Source organism: Callorhinus ursinus, unplaced genomic scaffold (genome assembly GCF_003265705.2).
Source record: "Callorhinus ursinus isolate GAN/ISIS: 27379988/994484 unplaced genomic scaffold, GSC_fseal_2.0 scaffold58, whole genome shotgun sequence".
Lineage (NCBI taxonomy): Eukaryota > Metazoa > Chordata > Mammalia > Carnivora > Otariidae > Callorhinus > Callorhinus ursinus.
The window spans coordinates 2,199,741-2,224,500 of NW_027397120.1; the positions used below are offsets into that span (position 1 = coordinate 2,199,741).

The window sequence follows — 24,760 nt, forward strand, 5'->3', positions numbered from 1 at the left end:
GAGATGGAAGTTCTAGAAAGCGGGTCCCCAGAAAGCGCAGGAATGGGTCAGAGGGCAGCTTCACCTGACGGCTCTGGCCGGGCTTGTTGACAAGCAGGTCACAGAGCCAGTATTGCTTCCCAGATGAGGCAGACAGACAGAGGGACAGGCGGTGCTGACTGCCAGGGGAGGAGCTAGGCCATGAGGTGCATGTTTGCACAGCCCTCCGGGATCTGGGTGGTCCCTGGAGCCCAGACAGATGGGCCCTGATATCAGTTGCAGAAGACCCGGATTTCCTTCTTTCTGGTTCCTGTGCCAGTCCCACCTCTCCCTCCCTCTGCCCTTGGAGGGCAAAGTGATGCACATGGAGAGTGGGTCATCAAGAATGGCCGCTGAAAACAGAGAAGGCCCGAGAGTCCTCTCAGTGGTGGGCTCGGTCACCATGGCCTGCATGGTCACACTGCAGAGTCTGGGAAGGCCTGGGTCAGGGCCAGAAAGGGCTATTTAATGTTACATTCTGTTGTGGTGTGAAGTTCCTTCAAGCACCCGCCGGGACGGACCATCCAGGCAGAGCCTCGGGCCTGCAGACCCTGACGGTCCCCGCAATGGCAGAGGCCCCTTCCCCTCGGCACAGGCAAGTGGTTGGGATGGTCCTAGATTGGCCACAGTAGAATACAGAGCTTGGATCTTTCATGAACTTAGAATTAATGATCCTTTTGCTGCATTCCAGCTGAGCTGTATTTTCCAGAAAGAAACATTTGAAAATGTGTGAAATGTGTTAGCTAGCGGTGGCTCCAAAAAAAAAAAAGGCAAAAAAAAGTTACAGAGTCAGACGAGGTTAGATTATATACATAGACTCCAAAGAAGACTGCAGGCTTTAATTGTAGGTCATATTTCACCCTTTTGTTGCAATATTAAAGACCAGAAAGTCTGACTCCTCGACTAGGACAACACGGAGAAGCTTGCTTGTTTTCCTGCCGAGGTGCAGATCCGCGTGCTGGCTAACATCTGCTGACTGTCAGCACATCCGTAGACTGCTTTCGCCGCTGGTCACGGTCAGCACTGTCCTCTCCAGTTCACGGGGGTTTTGAGAGACCATTAGCCCTTTGAAGGAAGAGGAGGAAGTGAGGCTCCCCGACCCTCAAAGAACAGGCCCGTTTATGATCTCACGCTTATGTCCCGTCCCTGAGTGCGCGGCATACACCGGGCTCAGGGGGCTGTTGTGTTGAGTGGGTTCCTCCTGACCCGGACAGGTGGCGCTGCCGAGCTGTACTTCCGGCCACATCCACTCCCTCAAACACCCCAGGAAGCCACCCCGAGGACACTGCAGGCCTGTGTCACCAGCCTGCAGCTTGCCCCGAGGCCCAGTGAGGAAGAGCGGGGAGCCGCCTCCCTGGGAGCCCAGGCATGCAGCGCCAGGAGCCCTCCGATTGAATGCTGTGTGTGGGCAACAAACCACTGGCGATCCAGGGGAAGTGTTGCGATTCCCGTGTGCATGGGAGCTGCACTGCTGAAGGAAGCAGTATTTGGGTCATCCGAAAATCTGGTCCTACCACCGGGGGCTGCAAAGGAGGTGACTGAGCCCAAGCAGAGTCGGGGTCCGGCAGCGCTCATCAGACCCATTTCCAGGGTAACAGATAGTGTTTCCTTTTTATTATGGCAGATCACGCCATAAGGAGGTAATGGCGGATGGTTCTCTTTTAAAAAGTCATGCCCCACTTTGAATGAAAGTCGCATATTTGTCAGAGGGAAGAAACCCTGCTACATTAAATTAGAGCAGCGTAAGTAGAGCAACAGAGCAAAGATGAGCAGAGAAATCCGGTTTGCTGGGTGAGTGGTTCAGGCATCCGAGAAGCAGGTCTCCCCTCAGCCCCTGACCCCTCGGGCAGGCAGGGTTTCTTCTGTCCCGATTTCAAGTTAATAGAGCAAAACTCTGGCTAATGATGAGCCACATGCTTTTATTTGGATAATAACACTTCCTTCACCCTTTTTGAGTCTAAATTATAAGACAACTGGAGAGCTAGCACTCCACTTGCCTTGGAGGTGCGGAGCCTATTCTTACTTTAACATATATGCACGCCCTTTCAGTTTAAGTCCTGTTCCTGGTGCCTCATGTTGAGGCTGAGCCGTCCGGAGGAGAGTGGCATTTGGTATTTGCAACCCTATAAGCCTGTGGTTACTGAAAGCTGGTGAGCGCCCTCCTGCAGTGGTCGTGGGTGCACATCCCGCCTCCTGCACCAGGGCAGGCGTGCAGGAGACCCCCACCCCAGAGCCCTCGGGTCAGACTCTAATGCCCGCCATGGCCATTGACTGGGATGGTACAGAAGTGCTATTTATTGGCCTTCCACGATCACATGTGCAATTTTTATTGATCTTTTTATTTATGTCTGCACGCACATTTAAATTATCTCCAGTATTTTCTTTTTAATGTTCTTGAGGCTCCGATAGCGATATTAATTAAACAGCTGTCTCCACGTCCTTTAGACTCTGGTTTATAAATGACAATATTCTGATACTAGAACAGTGAGCCGCCTCCGTCCTGGCGAGGGAGGATCCTTCCAGAGACCACTGCAGACAGGTTCCCCAGTATCATGTGATTGCGTTGGCTGCCAGTTTGCAAGAGATACAGTCCTGGAGTCACGGATGCACCTGCCTGCCAGACAATACCCATACCCTTTAGGCTAGGGAATGGGGTTCTCCTATTAGTTTTAAAACCCACTTCTTGTCAGGCTGGGGCTAGTGCAGTGTCTGAGGGTCAGGCGTGTTCACCTGGAGGCTCCACGACCCCCCAGGACAGGCTTGCTGTGTCCACACGAGCCCCCTGATGACCAGACCCCCACATTCACAGGTGGTCTTCGTGGGGACTAGAGGGTGGGGAGCCAGAGATGCCAGGTCAACTTTCTTTTCACAAAGGTAAAATCACATTTGGAGACCCAAATGCCAATTATGTTCCTGTAGGAACTGACTAGAAGAAATACACAATCTCACGTGTTATTAGGACTACCAGCGGCGGTGTGATGGTTGGCCAGTGTATGAGCTGCTCACGGTGTTCCCAAACCAGAACCACAGGGGCAGCAGAGCCGGGCGCCTGGACTGTCAGTGGCTCCCACAGCCTCCAGGGAGGGCTGCCGCTGCCCATCCCTTGCCTCCACGGGCAGGGCTGAGTCAGTGTGTGGCCCCGAGACGGCGCCTCCTGAGGACCCAGGCTTACTTTTGTAGACACTTGTCTCATGATGTTGAGAGTGCCTCACTGAAAGGCTGTGGCTTCAACCCCAGCCACTACGGGATAGAAAGGCTTAACCACAGATTCTCTCGCTATTCTTTTGTGTTGTGTTTGAAACCCAAGATTTCATTTCTGATGTGCAACCTTGTAATATGTCTCTTGTGTGTGTGTTTTAAGATATTTGAACAGTTTGTCAAGACAAGGATAAAGGAAGAGTACAAGGAAAAGAAAAGCAAACTGCTGCTAGCCAAAGAAGAATTCAAAAAACTTTTGGAGGAATCTAAAGTGTCACCCAGGTATGGAGACAGACACAAGCCCCAGGGCTGGACATTTGCCCATGACTGTAGGAGGGCTTTTACAGTCTGTTTCCGCTAAACTGTATACCCTCACGTGCCCTAGACACCACAAGTGTAATAGCAGAGACCCGCTGGGGAGGGAAGCCCACCTCCCCCCGTGCTGTGGGTGAGTGAGCCCCCAGGCCCGCCCGCGGCTGCAACGCCCCACGCCCTTCGCCCCCCACCTGCGCCACAGTCCCTCTGTTCTGCTGCCCCGCCACCTGGTTTACCAGCCTGGCAGCCCCGACTCCATGGTCTTAATAACTAATAGGTAGGTCAGCACTCAGAGAGGAGGTATAACTTCAGAACTAGGGATCAGAGACTAAAATGCAGAACGCAGCAGATAGCAGCCATAACATAAACCCCACCAGCCCCATTGGTTCCAGACGCCTTCCCAGTTGGCTGGGGTGTGGACAGAAGATGCACACATCAAGTCAAATGGGCCAAGTAAACTTGCTGCCAAAATGCACCTAAAATAACCAGGCATTACTCCCACAAAATAAAGCAAGCCGATGGGAAACTTAGACGTCAGAAATTAGAAAAACACATGGACTTAACTGTTCTTAAAAATTAGCTTTCATCGAACTGATATTTAAAAAGTAATGAACATGTACTACTTTTAGAGTTATAGAGCTATAACTTTTATAAGCAAAAATGATTTTGGTTTATTTTTGTATGAGGGTTGGGATATCATGTCTAAATGGACATTTATGCATTAGTATTTTAATACTAATGCATAAATGCAACATTATTTTTTAAGTAGATGTTAATTGATGTTGCTTTCAATGCAGACCCCAGGCTCCCATATTTAGATTGATAATTGTTTAGTTCTCCTGGTCAGTAAGTAATTGGATGTTGGGTACATGGTCCTTATAAAACTGCAAGTATTTAAAAGGCAGATATTTTCTGAATGGGAGAAAATGTAGCAAGAATTATCCCCATCACAAAATGCTAATCTAGAAAAGCAAATGTGCATCTAAACATTTGTAAATTGTGATTTTCTACTATTAGAGGTGAGAACACTGGCTTTTCTGTGTCCCCCACATGGTGACCCTAGGAGAGAGGAGTTGGTCTGGAGCCCCTGCCTCAGTGCACAGCCTTCTCAGCTCCTCCTAAGCCCTGCAATGGGGTGAGGCATTGCACCTGTCTAAGTTTCTGACCTCATCTGCAGCACAACAGCTGCAGCAGCCTCCTTGGGGCAGAGGGGCAGGCAGGGAAGCAAACATAGTGCCTGGTAGCTGGAAGGAGCTTGGTGAAGGGGATGCCCATCATCACCATCACCAACACCACCATCACCATGATCACCATCATCATTATCACCACCATGATCACCATCATCATCACCACCATCACCATCATCACCACCATCAGCATCACCACCGTCATCACCATCACCAGCACTATCACCGTCATCACCATCACCTTCACCATCATCATCACCACCATCACCATCATCATCATCACCACCACCATTGCCATCATCACCACCATCACCATCATCACCACCATCACCATCAACATCATCATCACCATCACTATAATCACCATCACCTTCACCATCATCATCATCACCACCATCACTGTCATCACCATCACCTTCACCATCATCATCACCACCATCACCATCATCACCATCACTATAATCACCACCACCACTATCATCACCATCATCACCATCATCATCACCATCACCATCATCATCATCACCACCATCATCATCATCACCACCACCATCATCATCACCATCACCAACATCATCATCAACAATATTTAGGTAATATTCTTGGTCTGTCCATTGGTGAAATATTAACAATAAGCCAACACATTTCCCCTCCCATTATGAAGGCAAAGGAGAAAATATTCAGAATGCTTTGAGCAATTAGGAGAAAGATCACACCACACACCACACACACACAGGGGAAATGAGTGACTACAGTGCATATGTCCTTTTATGATTATTAAGCCATTTTTATGTCAAAATAGCTGATTCTGCAACATTTTCAGGACTTTTTCCGACTTTTTGACCTTTTCTTCCTACTGTTCCCTAGGCATGCTAGTAGAACCGTGCAGTTCAAGTCACTGCACACTGGATGGCCAGGTGAGCTAGGCACAGGCCATCTGAGCGTCCCTAGAGATAGCCTCTAGGAGCTCAGCAGCTCTGACCCTGTCCCCACAGCCACAGAGCCAGCCCCAGAGCCAGCCCCCAGCCCTGCCCAGCTCTCGGGGTCTTGGGATGGGCCCAGGAGCCACAAGCGACCTCTCCTTGGGCTGCTGGCCAGGGTATGGGATCTGTACTCTGTGCTCCTTCTTGAAGGCCTCCTGCCTCACATACAGGTGGGCTGTGTCCCCAGCTGCCAGAGGGAAGATGGGGATGCTGTGCCCAGGACTCAGGGGGCTCCCCAGGCTCACTGGACAGTTCACAAGGGCCAGCGGAAACCAGGCTGTGCCCTTGGGCATGGCTGTGGGGCCACGGATTTGTAACTCTCCCTTTCCTTCCAGGGACGCTTCTTTCTGGAAGTGCCCAGAGTGGGACCTTGCAGACAGGACCTCTGCCCACCCCTGACCGTAAAATGCTTAGGCTGCTGCCCACACAAGTGAAGAAAGTAACAAGCCCCTGTAATTCTCATCTTGGAAGGAAGAAAGGAAAAGGGGTCTTAGTTCATTTGGGCTGCTTAACAAATTACAAATACAAAACCAGGGGCCTTAAGCAACACAGAATTCTTTCTCATAGTTCTGGAGGCTGGAAGTTGAAAACAGGGCTCCAGTGGTGTGGGGTCTGGTGAGGCCCATCCTGGCCCCTAGACGGCTGTCTTCCCTCTGTGTCCCCCCATGGGGAAGGAGTAGGGGGCGATCCGGGGTCTCGTTTGCAAGGGCAGTCATCCCCATCATGGGGGCACCACCCTCATCCCCAGGGTGAGCACCTGGGGGTTAGGAGAGGTCAACATATGATTCTGGGGGACAAGTGCCTTCCATCCACAGCAAGGGGGAAACAGGGAGGAAGGGAGGAGAGCACAGGAGAGAAGTGATTTCTTTCTGAGAAGCCCGTGAGCAGGCAGGACCCCAGCGTGTGACCAGGGGGACAGTGACACTTAAGGAGGATGAGGGGGGTTGGCGACCACAGGGGGTGAATCTGGGTCCTCACAGCCCTGTCCGTGCAGTCTTGTTGTTCGGGCATAAAAAAGCTAGTACATTATAATCATTCAATATAACAATTTAATGTCTGCACAGAATAAAAAGGTCTCTGCAAAGAGAAATGGGGGAATCGGAGGGTCCCCTGGGCCAAGCACGGGCAGCCCGGGTGCTGCCTGCTGCTTAGCCCTCCGGGGCCTGTTCCTGCTGCAAGCTCAGGCCAGGGAGGAGGGGGAGCCGGGGACCCAGTGCTCACCAAGGCATGCTTTTTCCCAGCAAGCGACGTCCCCTGCTTGCCCTGAGAGCCGCCCGACCTTGTGTCGGACTCCCTGGCCCCACAGCCCTGGATCCGTTCGGTTGATATTGGGGGATGTCTACATGCCGGCCACTGGGCCAGACATTTGGGACCTTCAGCGGGGAACGAAGTGGATAGCAATGCTGCCAACGGAGGGGGGTGGCAGAGTAAATGGCACAGTTAGGGCCTCCTGTGGTGCTGACCACAACAAGGGCCGTGAAGGACCCTGTCTGTAGGGCGAGGTTCCCCGAACAAGACATGTCGACTTCCAGTGGTGGTGCGTGCAGAAGCAAGGGAGGGCATGAGAGCCAGGGACAGCAGGGGACCCATGTGGCCAGGGCAGTGGTGGGCGCAGGTGGGCGGTGGCCAGCTCTGGGTGACGGAGGCCGAAGAGGCAGGAGAGTCGGCTCACTTCCAGAGGGTGAGATGCAGCCATAAGGGAGTTCAGTGGGGTCAGGATCCTGCCGCTCCTTCCTGGGAGGTGAAGCCCATACAGGAGCAGGCGGGGCAGGTGTGAGAGGCCCACAGCTACGGCCTTCAGTCCGTTACCTGCCCCACGACCCGCCCCTGTCCCCGGCCTGCCCCACGTCCCGACCTTGCGGCAGAATGACAGCCAGGTCTGGTGGAAGGAGCTGTCTGCCCTCTCAGGGGATGCCAGCCGGTGGTGTTCAGGGAGCGTCAAACCCACCCCCGGGGCGGGGGGGTCTCAGGAAAGCTCTTGTTTTTCAGGACCACATTTAAGGAGTTTGCGGAGAAGTACGGCCGGGATCAGAGGTTTCGACTTGTTCAAAAAAAGAAGGACCAGGAGCATTTTTTCAACCAGTTCATCCTTATTCTTAAGAAACGGGACAAGGAGAACAGACTCAGGCTACGGAAAATGAGATGAGTGTGTAAGGAGTGCAATAAGGCAGGTGCAGAGCGGAGGGGGCGCGGTGAGGGGGTGTGGGTGTCCGCGCGGCCGCCAGGCAGGGACTGCGCGCAGTTCTCAGAGGATTACTGTTTCATATTGAAGCTCTCTTTTGTACGACGTTCCGAGTTTGATGCATTTCTAATTGCCATGATAGGTCGCTCCCTTAATTGTTTTAATTATGCAAATTACTTGTAATATATACAAATTATAAATCCACTGCAGGTTTGTAACTAAGCAGAAACATCTATAACCATCTCCCAGCATTTCCATGAGTTGAGCCAATTATCTGAAACTTTTCTGAAAACTTTTGTGCGTTCCTTCGATTCTGAGCTCCTTACGCGAATGTGTTAGGTCTCGGTCCCGTGTTCTGAGTAGTAGCAATAGGATATTCATCATCAATCATAGTGACAACCGTGAGCATTTCCACACGTGGACCCTGGACCCCCTGCAGGAGTCTGAGGAGGATTGCCTCATCCCCGAGGGGGCGGCTGCACTGTCGGAGGTCTGACTTAAAATGGAATTATTTTGTACAAAATCATCATATTAATATTTGAGTTATTTTTATTGTATGCCCAGAGTTTGCATGAGATTTTTCTCATCATCTTTGTATAAAAAGAATTTTAAATTTTTTTTAATTAATAAATATTTTAAACCAGTGTGGTTTTGTGGGAAGACTTCTGACACAATCTTCAGCGGCAAAATTGTCAGCTAAGACACTCTGTTTTGAAAGATTCATAAAAATGTTTGTGAGTACACATAAAGGCTGAGTATGTACAAACAAAAATCTTGCTTTTCAACCTTCCAGGTCTGGGTGGCGCAATGTTGGTAATACCCCAGCTAATTCCTCGTATTCTCTAAATTGTTGTGTGTTTATCGTGTGGTTTACTGAGCATCTCTTCGGAGGGACTGTAGTTGTTCCCGTGCACGGTGACACCAGTTCTCACTCGCCTGCCCGGTCCTCGGACGGTTCCACCACACGTATTAGGACGTAACTGGGCAAGGTGGGGTTCTCTCTTTGGGGCACACCCTGGGCTTGGCACCAGGGTTGTTAGCTTAGCTTCTGTGTTGGTTCTGGGTGCTGGGGCCTCGCTCAGGTCCAGCCGGGACCCCGTGGGGTTGGACATCCAGGGTGTGAGCAGGAGGCCGACACCAGGAGGCAGACCCTCCATGAGGCTCCAGTCTGGAAGTAAGAGACCGCCTTGTAAATTGAACAGAGAATTTTTTTTTTTTTTTTTTTTTTGGTGGGCAGCAAAGCAAGGTTTGTTGAGTGACAGTGAAGCAAAGTTTACTGAGTGATAGTACAAAGCTCCCAAAGAGGAAGGGGACCGGAGAGGGTTGCCCAGCACAGAGAAATTTAATGGAGAGAATTACTAGTTATAATGGGGCATTGGAGTAATGAGGTTAGTGACTATAGATACTGCAGAGAACCTGCGAGCAACAGCTCTTAGCCCCAGGGCCGTGCAGAGATGGGGCGCTTGCTGGACGAGGTGCAGCCATGGCTCCAGGAAAGCTGGGACCACCCCCCCGCCAAGTGTGCCGGGGAAGTCTCTCATGTGGCGGTGTCACACTGGATGCCCTCTGCCCAGCAGCACCCGAGAGATGTCAGGCCACGAGGGGGTGTCGCTGGCCGCCCGGGCCTCAGCACCCTGAGAGATGTCAGGCTTTGTACTATCACTCAGTCAACTTTGCTTTCCCTATCTCTGTGGGGGAGCGTGGGCTATACTGAAGGACAGTTCTGTAAACTTTCCTGGGAGAGGTGGTGGGGCCTGGGGTATGGATCTACACTGATTTGTGGGCTGGGCTGGGGTGGCCCACTGATTGGGGGTTTGGAAGGCATAAGACTGGCATCACTGGGCGATGAAGAGATTGGGGGACATGGGTAGGCACAGAGCTGGGAGTCTACCTGGCCCAGGCGCTTCATACGAAGCTCTGATAACCAGGTCACCAGATGGGCAGTCCTGGGAATGTCAGGTGGCATCTCCCTCGCCCCTGGTTCTTGCTCAGTGTCCGACACAGACCCCTTTTCATCCCATGAAATCCTCGCATTGTTAATGGGGAACAATTCATCCTGACAAAAATGAACCTCTCAGAGGCAGATTCTCCTTCCCTTCCCATCATCACAGTCCAGGCTGCTACAGAAAGGCTTATGTACCACACAACTTCCCACATACTGTCTTCTTGACCAAGACCTTCATTTTAAGGATAGTCATTTCCACAGTAGGTCATGCCCACCAAATCTGCTGCACTCCCGTGAACCCTATGGCCCAGAAGCAGCTGACTGGCAAAGCGCTGGAACGGCCTGCTGAAGGCACAGTGCCATCCGTGGGACCAGGCTCTGTGAGGTTGGGTGGTGCCCTGTAGGGGGGTCACCTGTTGGCCTCAAACCAGCTGTCTCCCTGGAATCACAGTGCTTGACTCTGGTCCCCCAAAACGGGAGGTGGGAGCGGCCCCTCTCATTATACTCAATGAACCTCATCCCTACAACCCCAGGGTTGGTGAATTTGGAGATCCTGTTGTCCCAGGGCAGAACTCACCGTCTTGGTCGGGTTCATAGATGCTGGGATCCTGGCCATTTCGACTCCTCATGGCACTGAAACAAGGGGGAGAGAAGGTGGTGGCTGTGCTTGCCGGGGCGTTATCTCAATTCTTGAAGGGGAATTTATGCTTCTGGTGTCTCATGGGGGTGGGGGGTAGTGTCAGAAACCCAGGGTGTTCCCCGGGCGCCCGGAGTACCACTCAGCACACAGCTGAGGCTAACCAAAGCCCGAGGGCCTGTGGGGAGAAGGCTGGGGTCTGCAGTGCCATGTTTTTACGTGGATTTTCTTCTCCCTTCCTTGCTCCCATTACCCCATGTGGTAGTCCCTGGGTTTCAGACATGTGACTGAATTAATTCGCCTCACCTCATGAAGATGGGGTTGGATGGTCGGCCATGCCGGGGTCACAAGTGTGGTCTTCAACCATGACAGCAAGCGGTCTGCAGGCTCCAGGGTTGGACTATCCCCCGACACCCTCTCCCCTGCCCGGTGGCCCCGGAGCCCGTGCACACCATGACGGTCGAGCTTCCTTCCTGGGGCCCAGCCTGGGTGGGTACAGCCTAGCTCGGGCGGGGCGGCCCCTCCTGTACCCACAGCTTCTGCCCAGGCTCCCGTCCTCTGCTCCTTCAGGCCCACGGGAGGCGGCCCCCACGAAGCTTTGTCCCGGGCACTTGGCCGTGTGTGCTAACCTGTAACTCTGCTCCTGCGATCCTAATTGCCCCTCTGTGAAGCTCTGCTCAGTCATTCCGACTGCAGCCCATCTGTTGGCTGTCAGCACGACTTAATCACCACCATCATCGTTACCATCACCATACTCAAAGAGCTCACAACGACACAGAATTACACCAGAAACGGTATTAGCCCGAGGACGGAGGGGATCATACAATCCCAGCCTCGGTGCCGGAGGAAGGTGGAAAACACCCATAATCTCAGGGCTCAGAGATACACAGGCAGCCATCTGCCTCTACGGAAATTTCTAGACATTCACCCAAATGTTTGGGAACTTCCATTTTAGTTCGTATAACCGTGATTTTGAAGCTAAGAAGATTGGATATTTAAAGTTATAGACAGAGGATCCATCGACATCCACGGTCACATTCGTCTCTATCCAGCTATCAGCCGGCAAGCTGTTGGGGATGAAAGGTCAACTGTGGCGTTATCAGGGAGAAAACCCAGAACCAGTCGGTTTGTTTGCGTCTGTATTTCAAATACTTGCCCACTTGGAAGACTGCAGAGGTCATTCCTTTCTTACGTCTCTTCCGTGAATTTAAGACATTATGGAAGGACAATAGACTAAGATGTCTTTTAAATGATAGCCTTGCTTCATTTTTGTACATTTACCTTTTATTTTAAATGCCACCAGGGAACTTGGGTTAACTCTGTCATGACCTCTGAGCTGCCAAAATCCAGCAGGAAACGCAGAGCCCGTCAATCAGTTATAACTGCCTCCAATCAAAGGGCCAACCCAGGGGCGATGGGTCGTTCTGTCGGTGACCCCTGGATTAGACCTCCGTGTCCTAGAGGCCAGAGCCTCCCAGTCTGCGTCCTCACCCCGGCCACCAGGGCACAGGCCTCCGACCGACCTGTCCCTTCTCTTGTCTTCCAAGCGTGACGCAGCAATCACCCTCCTCTGGACCGAGCCCCTCACCCAGCTGTCCCGCCCACACTGGCACGGCCACACTTGGGTCCTGGTGTGCGAGGCCCTCCTTCTGCAGTGACCCGCCTTGCTCTGCATCTTCTTGGCAATGCCACGCCTGTCTCTTCCTCCGCCCGGGAGAACTTCTGGCCCAGGGCGGAGGTCCGTCGGAGAGCTCAGCGCCTCCATCGGGCCCTGTGGAGGGTCCTCAGAAGGGGCTGGGCCCCAGGCCCCGAGCAGCAGTGATCCAGATGGAGCTTGTGAGTCTATAGAAAGGACAAACCCAAGTGGATTCTTTCCCACCGGTTTCTTTATCGACGGCTGTGATGAATTTCTTCTACTGGATTTGCTGAAGGTTTATTTCCTTACTGAGTGTTTATTGTCCCTACAGCTTATTTTCCTGTGGCCTCCTTTGAATGATCTGCTTCAAACAATCCACAAATGATAGTGGGAGAAAGTGGTTCATTTGTCTTTTTTCCCCCAAATACTTAAACTTGGTTTCCATTTTCCCCATAAGGTATTTGAAAGGTGACCCAGTAAAGCCTCCGGATCGCTCCGGAAAGGCTGTTGAGGTTCTGGGGTAATACCTTCGTGGGGGTCAGTGGTGGGAGAAATGCTTGAAGAGGAGGTGTCCAGAAACACCACGTGCTGGCTGGGCCGGGCAGTGCGGAGGCGAGGGGGCGGACCTGGCGGGGGCTACGCGGGAGAGCGGCGGTCAGGTGGTAAGGGGTGAGGGGTAGAGCCTGCTGGGGGGGGTGGAATTTGAAGCAAACAGAATTGTTTCCATGAAATTTTGGAGATGTTTGTCATGTGATATGACCCCTCTCTGTCCCCACTTTCTGCTCTACAAGAAACAGTCTTTAAAAACTGTATTACACTTTTTAAAAAAATGTGATTTTCAGTGATCATCAAAATGATGAATGCTCATTGCAGGAAAGTGAGGAGCCACGTGGACAAAGCCTCCCGTGGGCTTCGGTGGTTCTTCCCTGCCACAATGCTGAACAGTGTCCACTGCACTTCGGTACAAGTTTGTGGTGGATTGAACCTCCCAAAAACAACCACACACGCACACACGCAATCACACACACAATCACACACAATCACACGTACCCTTATTACCACGTGCTGACACTCCTGTCACAGGCGTAGGGCTGGGCAGGGGTCCGTGATATGTCCAGCACAGATGTGGCAGAAGCAATGTGGCGGCACTCGGCAGGCCAGGCCTCAAAGAGGTTACGGCCTCCCCTGCTGGTCCTGGCTTGGGACACCCTCCCTGGGAGCCGCCCCGTCCTGGGGAAGCGCGGATCACACGGGAAGGGCAGATGGAGGTCCTCTGGTCGTCAGGCCTGCCTGGGGTCTCAGGTGACAAGCAGCATCAACTGCCCAAAATAGCTTCGAGAGGCAGCTCCCCCAAGGGGAGCAGACCTCGGCCCCCTCCACCCTGAACTCCCCAAACTGCAGGCCCGTGGGCAGAACAAAACGTGCCCTTGTTCTAGGCCAGCAGGTTTGAGGGGTTTGCTCTGCAGTGTTGGACTCTGGGACATGCTCCTCTTTCCAAATGACTGTGCTACTTGATCTGTAAGTGATGGAAATATTAATTACAGCAGATAATCTAATGAATGCTCACTCTATGTTAGGCTTCTGTTCCTTGCCTCATTGAGTGTCCCCAACGATCCCCGAGGGGAGCTTTGTTACTGTCCTCAGTTCACAGAGGATCTGAAGTCTGGAGGTGTAAGCAATCTGCTCAAAGTCGCCCGGATCCTGGGGCAGCCAGGATCGTACAAGAGTCTGTTTGACTCCAGAATCCGTGCTCCAAACATCCTGGCCCTACCCCCCCACCGCCCCGAGGCTCCCCCGGGACAGGTGGGACTCAGCTCTGTGCCCAGGCTCTGCTGGAAGGAAACCTCATGAGCAGCTCACCGATGGGTGGGAGGTCAGCCCAGTGATCAAGCTGTTATTGCAGGTGGAGGAGCCCCCACGGAGCGCTCAGCTGAGTGTGGTGGAGGAGAGAAGGGGGGTAGGAGGGAGCTCCGGAGGCTGAGCGGGAGTGGGGGCCCGGGGCGTGGGGTTGTGCAGGCAGAGGGAACAGTATGCGTGGAGGCTCAGAGGATGGGGAGCAAGATGTGCCCGGGGAACGTCCAGCAGCATTCTGACAGACAGTGACCTCCTCTGGGGTCGTGTTACCCCGAGAAGACCCAGCACCTTGCTCTGCCTTGGAGGCACCAACGCCGAGCGACTGCAACAGTGACGCAGAGCCCTGGGGGTCTGGGAAGGCTGTCAGGCAGATGTCGTGGAGAGTGAGGTAATATTGGTAATCGATCGCAGTCAGTCGTCCCTCTGCTAGCGCTGAGCTCCCGGGAAGTGCCAGACACGGTCCTCCACACAGAGGACACAGACGGGCAGCCACACGGATGGGGCCCTGGCCCTGAGAGCTTGACGTTGGCGCAGGGAAGGCAGAGGCAGAAAGGCAAATGGCACGGTCAGTCTGGGGAGTGTCACCGAGGGGACAGTGGCTGGAGCAGAGGGTCCGGGGACGTGTGCCCCTGAGGAGAGCCTGCAGGGGTGGGCCCCGTCAGGCACAAGAAGGGGTGGGGGCACATCCGGGACCAGGGCTCTGTGGGGCAGGACACCGGTGCACCTGCCGCGGGGCATGTTTCAGGAAGACTAAACCCAGAGCTCTCTGCCAGGTGTGGCCTGGAGTACAGGGTGCCTCTGTGGCTGCATGGTCAGCCCAGGGGACGCTGGCCGGCATGCTCACCTCTGCGACAGGATCCCCCTCTGCGGGCCCTGGGTCTCTGCCTCTATCCTGGACGGGAGTTGAATTAGCACCGTCCACATTGGCTCTGTTTTCTCCCCGGCTCTGCCAAACCTCACCTTTGCCCTTGTTCTTGAGAAGCATGAACAGCCTCCACCACGCGGGAGCTGAGTCTTCCAGCTCACTGGCCGCTCGCGGGCCGTGACCCTGAACATGTCATCTCCGACCCCTCACAGGGGTAGGTTCGCTGCATATTTAACTTGGAAAGTGCATCCGCACGTGGCCTCTGCCCGGCGCTCCACCTCTCGAGATTGGGTCCCCATGTGGGGCAGGCAGCCACCTCCGGGGCCAAGAAAGCCAACGGGTGGCTTTAAATCAGTTGATTTCCTGCAGTGGGCCACTGCTCGGCCCCCCTCCTTCCCTGGTCTGAGCAAGCCCAGCGCCCGGCAGGGCAGGAACGTGAAGCCCACTCACGGGACCCTCTCCGGCAACCTCGGGCACGGGCATTGGGTTTTTCAGATGCAGTTTGTGTCGTGCGGTGTGTGATTTGCAGTGCGGCCGACAGCCCAGTCACCTCGCCCAAATGCTCCAGCCTGTTGTGACCCCAGTTTGCAAACCACAGGTGTAAACAGCTGGTATCGGGCTCTGGGCCTCTCCTCCACGCATGAACGTCTGTGATCAGAAGCCGTTGCCGACTCATTCTCTTCAAAGCCCGCGCGCGCATTTGGCTCTGGGCGCTGCTGGAGGAGTCAGCAGACAGAAGTGGGGCAGAAATACGGGAACGGCGCTCCACCCATGCCACCCCCGCCCAGCAGAGCTTCACCTGGATGGGCTGTCTCGGCAGCTGCTCTGAAACCAGAGCACACGTTTCTAGGAACAGCCAGGTTATGGCCGGCGTGGGAGGAGCTGAGGCAGTCTGTGGGGCCACATGGGTGCTCCTGCATTAGCAGGTTGGGCCTAAACCAGAGCAATGGCATTTTTCCACCTTTTGCCCCCGTCCTTACAATCTCCCAGACTTATTCCCAGGCCGGCCGATGCCCAAAGAATAGCAGAGGGTTACGTTTGCAGCCTTGCCCTCCGTAGATGCCACTCCCTGACCAAGCCACCGGCCTCCGCGTCAGGTTGCAGCCGCCACACTTGGAGGATGTCTGTGAGGCCCCCAGTCCTCAGTCCTCAGTCCCAGCATCCCCAAATGCCCTCCTTCGCCGAGCTCCCTGCTCCCCTTCCGGGCCGTGGTCCCAGGCCGACAGAGCCTCACGCCGGGAGTGGTCCGCTCACGCGGTCAGGCCTCCAGGCACGTCCGTGCTCACCCTCCTGGGCCTGCCCTCCTCCGCCGGCCCCACCCCTCATCTGGGCCGGCATCGGGGGACGCTGGTGACACTGTCCGTCCTCCTCTGGGAGCTGCAGACACACACTCAGGTCAGCACACCCCACGCCGTGGGAAGGTGCCAGCCACACTGGCATAAACCGGCCTGCCGGGGGCCATGTGGCCAGAACTCTCGTGGGACCCTGAACTTTGCCACTTGCTGTTTCTTAAATTTTTAGTCAAGCTGGGGTAGGGAGGAAGGGAAAGTGAGAAGAGAGTAACATACTGTCTGAGCCCTCCTCCTCTTCAGACATGCCACTGAGCGGATGGTGACTGCCCAAGGGACCGACCTGCCCCACGGAGGCCAGCAGCCTGTGCGCCCCTTCACCTGCTCTCACCAGGGACCCTGGGCTCCAGGTCCCGTCCGCAGGGAAGCCTCATGCTGGCTCCTGCCAGTGCAGGGCAGCCCCAGCAGGTGCCCAGATGCGGCAGTGCAGGTGGGCTCACGAGGGGGACACTGCCTCTCCAGGGCCCGGAGCGCCCACTTCCCTAGCTCCTCCTGGGCCCGGATCCCCTTCCTCTCCAACTAAACGCTGTCTCCTCCAAAGCTCCCCCCGTCCCTGCGGGGCAGGGGGACGATGGGAACAGAGAGCCCTACCCCGTGCCCAGCTCAGGAGCAGCAGAGCATCCTCAGACCTAGTGCTCTGCACCCGACGACGCAGCCCGCTGCTCAAACCCCAGAGGCGGGGGTTTAAGGCAGTATTTCTACCCGTGGGTGTGTTTCCATCAGTGAGTGAACACCTGCTCCCCCCGCACTGTGCGAACACGCCGAGTGCCGATTGGCCAACACGGTGTTCACTCGGAAGGGACGCTTGTCTTTTCATTGTGGCCTTGGCTTTTCTCTGCTTCTGCTGCCCGGCCGCCTTCCCTGTGACTAGTCCCTCTAGGAGGGGAGTTCACTGGACACAGCTCGGCGCCGGGAGAAGACTTTCTCACCCCCGCCTCCATGTTCTGTCCCTGTGCCCTGGAACGGGGAGGGGGGTGCACGTCTAGGAGGACGCGGAGCGAGGGCCAGTTGGCCGGGTGCAAAACCATTCTGAGTGTTTTCACTTCAGTCAAGTTGGGCTGAATTCTCAAGAGCAATGTCCCCCTGGCATTTGAGGGATATTGAGACGGGGGCTGGGATGGAGCCCTCTGGGTGCCCAGTGCCCGATGGGGGAGTTTGGAACAGAGCAGACAGCCTCGGCAACATGGTGATGAGCCCGCCGGGGACAGCTGCTCCCTCCTGCCCCCACCGAGGCTGGCACCGATGGGCGTGCCTGTGGACACGCGTGTGTGTGCTGTGAGTGCACGTGCACGCGCACACGTGTGCTTGGTGAACAGCGTAGCCCCAAACAGTCCCCCTTCGTTTCCACCTTCTGTCACCCGCTCACCCCTGCACAGACAGTCCTGCCCTCGGAGGCCGCGGGACCATGAACGTCTCTGAAAAACGCTGGGGAACATTCAAACTTCTGATTTTCCCTGTGCCCTTCCCTGGATGTGGGACCTGGTCTTGGCCCTGTGTGGACCGTCATTTGGAAGGTGACCTCTACCTCGAGTGGACAGAATTACAACATGGCCGTTCCCAGGAGAGGACAGATGACTTCCCCGTTCATTCAGAGAGAGCGTGGCATTGCCGTCCATGGGGACGTCCATCTGAGACGGGTGTCTCCTCTTCAGGCCTCTGATTCCATCCACGGGTCCCCAAAGGTGGGCATTCCACGTGCTTCCTTCAGTAAATCACCTGCTGGCAAGATGTGTCCAGGAACGAATCACTTCTACTGCCCTGGGGACTTCCTTGACCACACTTAATACCAGCGTTGGATCCACAGCCCCACTGCTGTAGCTCAGACTAGCAGAGTCGAAAGGCTCTCTGGATCCAAATGGCTTTGCAGACCTACGGCCCTCACCTGCCTCCGGCTTTATACGCTGCCGTTTAATATACTGCCTTCCACGACAGGAAAAGGGCATACTGCTGGGCCAGGTTCTGAGTGCAGAGTGCAGCGTGCCCCCCAGCGTGGCCAGTGCCCTGGGTTTGGAGAAGCCGCTCCTCTGCACGGTGTCTGACCCTTTCCCATCTGAGCGGGCTTCCTTCCAGACAAAAGCGGCAGAGCTGGCTCTGGGCATCGAGTGCTGATGACTGCCAGGGTCAGAGAGAGCACAGCGTAGCTCATGTTCACCGCCACTAAATTTTGGCTAAATCGTAGCACCAGGGCCATAATGGGAAGACATAAAAGAGGGCCACAAAACACTCCGGATTTGGGGGTTTTATTTAGGATATAAAAGAAATATTTATCACAGTCCTACACATAATAAATATTTCTTGCCACATGCATTATCACTTTGCAACTTATGCCATATTTTAGAAATGGAAATGGCCCATAAAGGCCCCAGCGATTCCGCTATAAATGCACCGACATGGCCCAGTGACGACTTGGAAGCAGGACCAACTCGCTCTGCCTCTGCTTGGCAGCCTCAGGCGCGGGCTGCTTGCAATAAACTGTTCCTCCCTCTGATTCATTAAACTCACTCTTCCTCAGCTGCCTGAGCCCTGGTGGCCAAGGGGCTCTCCGGTGAGGTCAGGACAGCAAACCCTGGGCTCCTGGCTTGGGAGTCCCTTGTCCAGGTGGGGTCACGGGCTGCCTGAAGACCCCGCCACCACCCCTTGTCGCCATCCGTAGACGGCAGAACAAGTAGGTCACACGTGGCTATGTGGAACGGCAAATACCGAGCCCGTACCAGGTTATGTCCCGGGGGAAAGCGTGGGGCAGACGGAGCCCCTGCCTGCTCAGGAGCTCACGGTGGTGCTCGGGCAGCAGTGGGAAGTTAACCGGGCTGGCCCGGGGCAGCGAGCTCGGGGGTGTGGGAGGACGCTCAAGCGGCAATGTAGCTTCGACGTCTTCACTGCGGACTCTTGCCAGGCATTTCGCTTCAAGGCCCCAACTCACGTAATCCTCACATGGACCCACGGGAGAGGCAAGACCATCGCCCCCATTTTACAGATGAACAAACTGAGTCCAAGAGAGGCAGTGAGCACTTGGCCTGGGACAGAGGCACTGGTAGGCTGCCTCAAAGACCCAGCGTCTAGCCACTGCTCAATGGGACCCCAATCAGTAAGGATGGCAGGGGACATCTCCAGAGGCTCTGAGCTACATACTGTACCTACCCTCTATGTCTCCTCCAGCACCCACCGGACCTGCGGGATATCCTGTTCTGATGCCTTTTGAGGCTCAGGCAGGAGGAGTCACCTGCTCAGAGCCACAGATCTAGCACACACCTGACCTCGGTTTCCCTCCAGGGCTGACGGATGGTCAGCATTGTTTAAACAGAGCCTGTGGGGTCGGAGTCTGGTGCTCAGCAGGTGGGCTTGGGCTAGCCCTCAAAATTCTCAGAAGCTCACCACTGCAAAACAGCAGCTCCCATCCTGTGGGAACCTGCAGGCAGGAGGAGCAATGAATGTGGACGGCTGGACACAACAGGCTCGGGCCGGGCCACCTGCACAGCAGGAAAGCGTTTGTTCGCTCCTGAGGCCCTCGTCCCGGGGAAAGGACTCTCGGGTCTGGCCTGCCCCAGGCATGGCCGGTGCCCTGGGCCCGTGGAGGCAAGGGTGGGGACGGGGGAGGCGGGGGGATGGCAAGTACAGGAGGACAGAGAGTCCCCCCGGGCCAGCTCAAGCTGGGAGGAGACCAGCTTTGCACCATGACTGCTGCAGTTAATTGCCCCTGCAGAGGTATTATTATAATCCCATTTTCCTATTATTCAGGCTGAGATAGGATAGAGAATATATAACCTGATTATGCACCATATAATGTATTAAGCCAGGAAGGTCTTAAAATTAAAACATTTAAGAAGAACTATCTGGGGAGGTAGTTAAAATCCATTTAAATCCTTATCAAATAATGAAAATATCTTCAGGAAAAAAAAATCAGCCTCTTAGCTATGTGTTGCCTTCCAACATCATTGTGTTTTTATGTGTTTTAAATTTGTCTTTATAAGTCTAAAGACAAATTTACATGAAAATATTTAGGATTTAAAAGTCCCTTTTGGCCACAGACTGAGCAAGCAGGCAGGTGACAGGGTGGGCTCCTTAAAGGTCATGAATCATGGGAGGGGTTGGTGGCTGTGGACAGAGCAGTGTGCTTGGCCTGTTCACCCCCGTGCACCCCAGCAGACAGGCCAGCAGCACCCCATTCTCCTGGGAGGGCTCATCTTGGCCCAGCCTGGCGGGCCTCCGATTTCCCATCCATCAGGGGATGTGGGTTTGGATTCCCTTATTTCTAACCCTCCTGCTCTGAATTCCAGAATTCTCTGCCAAGGTCAAAGCCAGTGATGTGGGTGACTGTGCCAACGGCTGAACTGGAAGAGCTTCCCTGGGGTCCCCTCAGCGAAGGCGGTGCCCACACAGGCCCCCAGCAGCTTGGGGGTCATGCACCTGCTGGCTTACCTTGTGGACTCTGGCAGCTCACACGGGCTCCTTCCTTCAGCTTCTCCACGCCCTGTGCTCACTTGTTGTCTAGGTCGGGGCCTTGGAGGTGCAGAGACGGGCTGTGCCGGGGATCTGCTTGCCCCATTGACCAGCTTCCCTTCCCTGCTGCCCAGCCTTCAAGGCTGTGGGGCCAACCTCCTATCTCTTCCAGGGGCACTGCCTGCGTTGGCTGAGCCTGACTCACACGTGTCCCCAGCGTCGGCCTCCCCGTGTCACAGGGGCTCAGCAGAAACCTCAGTGCCTGACCCCACAGCCAGCTGGGACTGGCCATCTACGGTCCCAGCCACATAGCACGGGCCCCATCCTGAGCTCCCCCAGGCCTGGGAGCGGATGTGCCCTGTCTGCCCCACATCTGTCCACGCCGGGCCCTAAAACTCAGATCCCTGGATGGCAACCTAGCTCTGGGCCTCCCGAGGAGGCTGCCCCGCCTCTCCCTCACTGTCCCCTCATTTAGTTTGGTTTGGTTTTGATTTAGTCCCTACCCTGGTCTGCAGAGGAGGCCCAGCGAGGCAGGGTGACTGTCCCAGGCAGGACTGCGGCACAGCCGGGCCCAGCTGTGCCTGGAGCTCTACAGGTGGCCAAGATCCCAAGGTCCTCGTGGGTGCCGCACTGTGGCGTGTGTCCGTGGGGCTCTGAGCAGCACCGCTGGGGGAGCGGATGAGGTCCCCACCCCGACAGCCCCAGGTCTTGATGAAGCCTTTTGGAAATTGCATGAAAGAATCACCTTCCCAGCCGTCCTGGCACCTAACAGAGCAGTAAGGGGCCAGCCCTGTGATTGATGGGGCCGCCCTGAGACCGTGCATTTCTGGCAGGTGCTGCCCACCCCTGGGGGGCTTCATGCAGGAGCCAGACAGGATGGAGGGATGCGAGGGGCAGGCACACCAGGATGCAGGAACCCCTCTCCTCTGCTGCTCCAAACAAGGCTTCAGTGTACTCAGATGGGGAGGTGGGACGCTGGCCCAGGATGAATCAGGGTCTTCACGTGGAGTTTTTCAAACACGTGGAAGATTGGACTGGGAATAATGACCCCTAGACGCCCACACCTCCATCAGGAGCCACCAGACTCTGAAGCTGGGTCCCTTGGGTGCTCCCCTCCTCACGTAGTCCCGTACCTCAGACCCCCACCCTTTGGATTCTAGGGTCAGTGCTAACAGAGGGGTGCCCCCGAGCTCATGCGAGGGGCCACGGTCACACTCCGGGGCATGACCCGGGCCGTGGCGCCGGCACCCTGGTGCCTGCTGGAGTCTCAGCATGGAGAAGCCCACCCTCGGGGGGCCTGACATAAAGGGGGAGGGTCCCGCTGCCTCAGCCTGTTGCACTGGCCGCAAGTAGCCGCAGGACCTGGGAGCTCTTCTGGGGACCGGCGTCGTGCCCTGGGTGCCAAAGCCCAGACTTCACCTTTGCTCAGAGAAGTCACGGTACTAACCAGCTTTCAGCAAAGCCATGCACGTGGTCGCTGTCCCCAGCCCAGACTGCTCTGTGCTGGTGTCCTCTGCAGCTCGGCAGAAACCCACCATGCTGGGCAGGCCGGGGCCTCACGCATGGGCTGGTTCACCTTTCCTTCAAGTGGATCTCTTGTGCGGTGTAGACTGCTTGTCATCGAGGTGGAGTCTGGTGTGGAGCCACCACCTGGTACCCTGGGAAGACAAGATTCAGCAGGTGCAGACGCGGCCCGTCCACATGAGTGCCCACGGGTATTGAGGCCCTGGCCTGCGCTGCTCAAGGTCAGCCTGCCTTCCTGTTGTTTTCCTGATTTTAGAATCAGCTACTCAAAATATGAATTTATGATGAAAGTCCAATAATGAAATTAGGACAAAATTCACATCTTCAGAAACGCTTATTGATAGCCTCAGCAGAGTCATCATACAAAATATTGATTAATTGAAAAATTTTTTTCTTCTGCGAGAGAAATGCATTGAGAGCTCTCTCGGCCAGCCCAGAGTTAGGAACGCAGGAAAGGATTGGAGTCCGAAATCCCCGGCCCCACAAGCTCGCGTCTCCAGTGGATTGTGGGGTAGATTATTCCGCACCCAGGGTCTGCTGGGCCCCTATAATGTCACGGCCCTTCAGAGTCCACAGGGCTGCCCCCTGCAACTCCAGCACCTGGACGTGAGTGGAGGCCGCCTCCCAGGGTCACCCCGGGGCCCGCGTGTTGCCAGCGCTGTGGTCAGGGCTGTGTCTGCCTGTTGTCGGGGGTGGGAGCCCAGCCCTGGCTGGGAGGAGCCTCTGCGATCCGCGGTAACGCCAACACTCACTCCCTGTGAAGTGCTCAGAGTCGTCTCCCTGTCAGGACAGAAGCCAGCTGTGGAATTCTGGAAGAAGGGGCTGGAAATGCCTTGAGAATGGAGTAAAGCCAGAGGGAGTGACCTGGAGACAGGGGTCCCATGCAGGGACAACATGGCCTCTGAGGCTGCCTCAGGCCCCAGCAAAAGCAGGGGCCCAGCCTGGTTCTAGTAGAATCTTTGTCTCTGGGCCCCCTCCTCCTTTGGTATAGACAGACTGGGTGCCAGTCCTCAGGGGCCACAGGGGTCCCTTTTGTCTTTCAGGGACACACACAGGGACATCCTTCCCCTTCCAAGAGAGTCGCTGGAGGCTGAGGCCATAGCCAGGGCACCTGCTCCGTGGGGCTCTGAGGCCGCCCTTCCCCAGAACACCACCCCTGGGACCTCTCCTACAAGATCAGGGCCATCTGGGCGATCTGTCCAGGACTGGGTGACAAGACTGGACGGTGGGCGCTGGCGCGGCAGGGCCCGGGGGTGTGTCCATGCAACAACAGCCCCCGTGCACCCTACTTCGACACACCTACACACGCTGGAAAATGCAAGTGTGAGATCATTTGGGGCACAGAAATTATTAAATGCATAATGTCCTTTTGAAATATTAATGATATTTTGCCATAAAATTTTTTGTAATGAGCACATAAACATGGAACATTGTGTAGCCGTTGTATAAATGGGATCAAGAGCGTGTAGATCCATGCTGAACAATATTACAAGCATATTTTTCCGAGGGACATGGCTTAGGAGGCGAATGTTTCTGAAGAACCTCCTACTGGGCACTGAAGACAAACCGCGGCCGGGGACAGAGGGGAAGCAGACAGCAAGGCGGCGGGCAGGAGTGACGGGGCCGCAAGGCCCTGCCTTGACCAACGGAGGACGCGGCCCTCGGCGATGTGCCCGGAGAGCCCGCAGGTCCCGCAGAGCCCAGGGCAGCTCCAGGCCTGTCCAGCTGTGGCCTTAGCCACCTGCTCTCGGACGGGTTCCTTCCTTTCCTAACAGAACCAGCTCGGACTCACCTCTCAACATCAGTGACCGAGGAACGTGGATAATTTCTGTACATACCATCATTCTTTGTTCCCCAGCTTCTACGCTGAAAACTTTAAAGCCACAAAACAGTAAACATTTGTGAAACAAACACTGATAGGCCTATCAGATCCATTTGTTTTGAACAATGTCATACGTGTGCTCTCTCCCCGTAGGCGCGTATACATACACACACGTACACACACAGCTCTAAGCACACATTTTCCCCTGAGCTATTTGACGGTGAATTTAAGACACCATGACCTTTTACCGCTAAATACCCCAGCGTGTCTCCCTGAGGAACAAGGGCTCTCGCCCACCCAGCCAAGACCCCACTGTCTGCCTAAGATCCTTCATCAGTAACTCGATCATCAGCTAATCGTCCGCACTCAAGTTCTGCTTATTTACAAAATTATCTTTTATATAACTTTCTCTTGCCCAGGATCCAACCAAGTTTTACTCACTAGATTTAGTAGCCAGGTCACTTCCCTGCGTTCTGTCTGTTTCTTGTGGCTTCAGGTCCAATGGAAGGCCAGCGCCGGCACGGGGGTGAGCAGCCTGCCTCCCAGCGAGTCACCTCTGCTCCTGCATTTCTGCCCAGATGCTGCAGGCCTCCTGTCACCACCTCCCCACGGGACATGCATGACCTCACTGCCCTTTGCTGGTCCTGCAGTCAGCTCACCCCTTCCTCGGCGTGCTGGGTGCTCGGCGGGGGACGCGCTCACCTGGTCCCCGACACCCTGCCTCGAGCGCTGTCAACCCTTCACCAAGTAGACAGCTACCAAAGTCCTGAGAGTGTCCCTTTCTGCCTCTTTTCTCTAAAACGGTCAT

General features: G+C 55.1%; 1 protein-coding gene across 1 annotated transcript in view; it reads left to right on the forward strand.

The window, feature by feature from the left end:
• Positions 1 to 8,512, forward strand: part of TCERG1L (transcription elongation regulator 1 like) — a 196,350-nt gene extending 187,838 nt beyond the window's left edge. The window contains exons 11-12 of the mRNA XM_025880107.2: positions 3,380 to 3,498; positions 7,691 to 8,512. Of these exons, the coding sequence (XP_025735892.1) occupies positions 3,380 to 3,498; positions 7,691 to 7,847 (276 nt within the window). The 3' untranslated portion in view covers positions 7,848 to 8,512. The remainder of the gene's footprint in view (positions 1 to 3,379; positions 3,499 to 7,690) is intronic.
• The last annotated feature ends 16,248 nt before the right edge of the window (positions 8,513 to 24,760 follow it).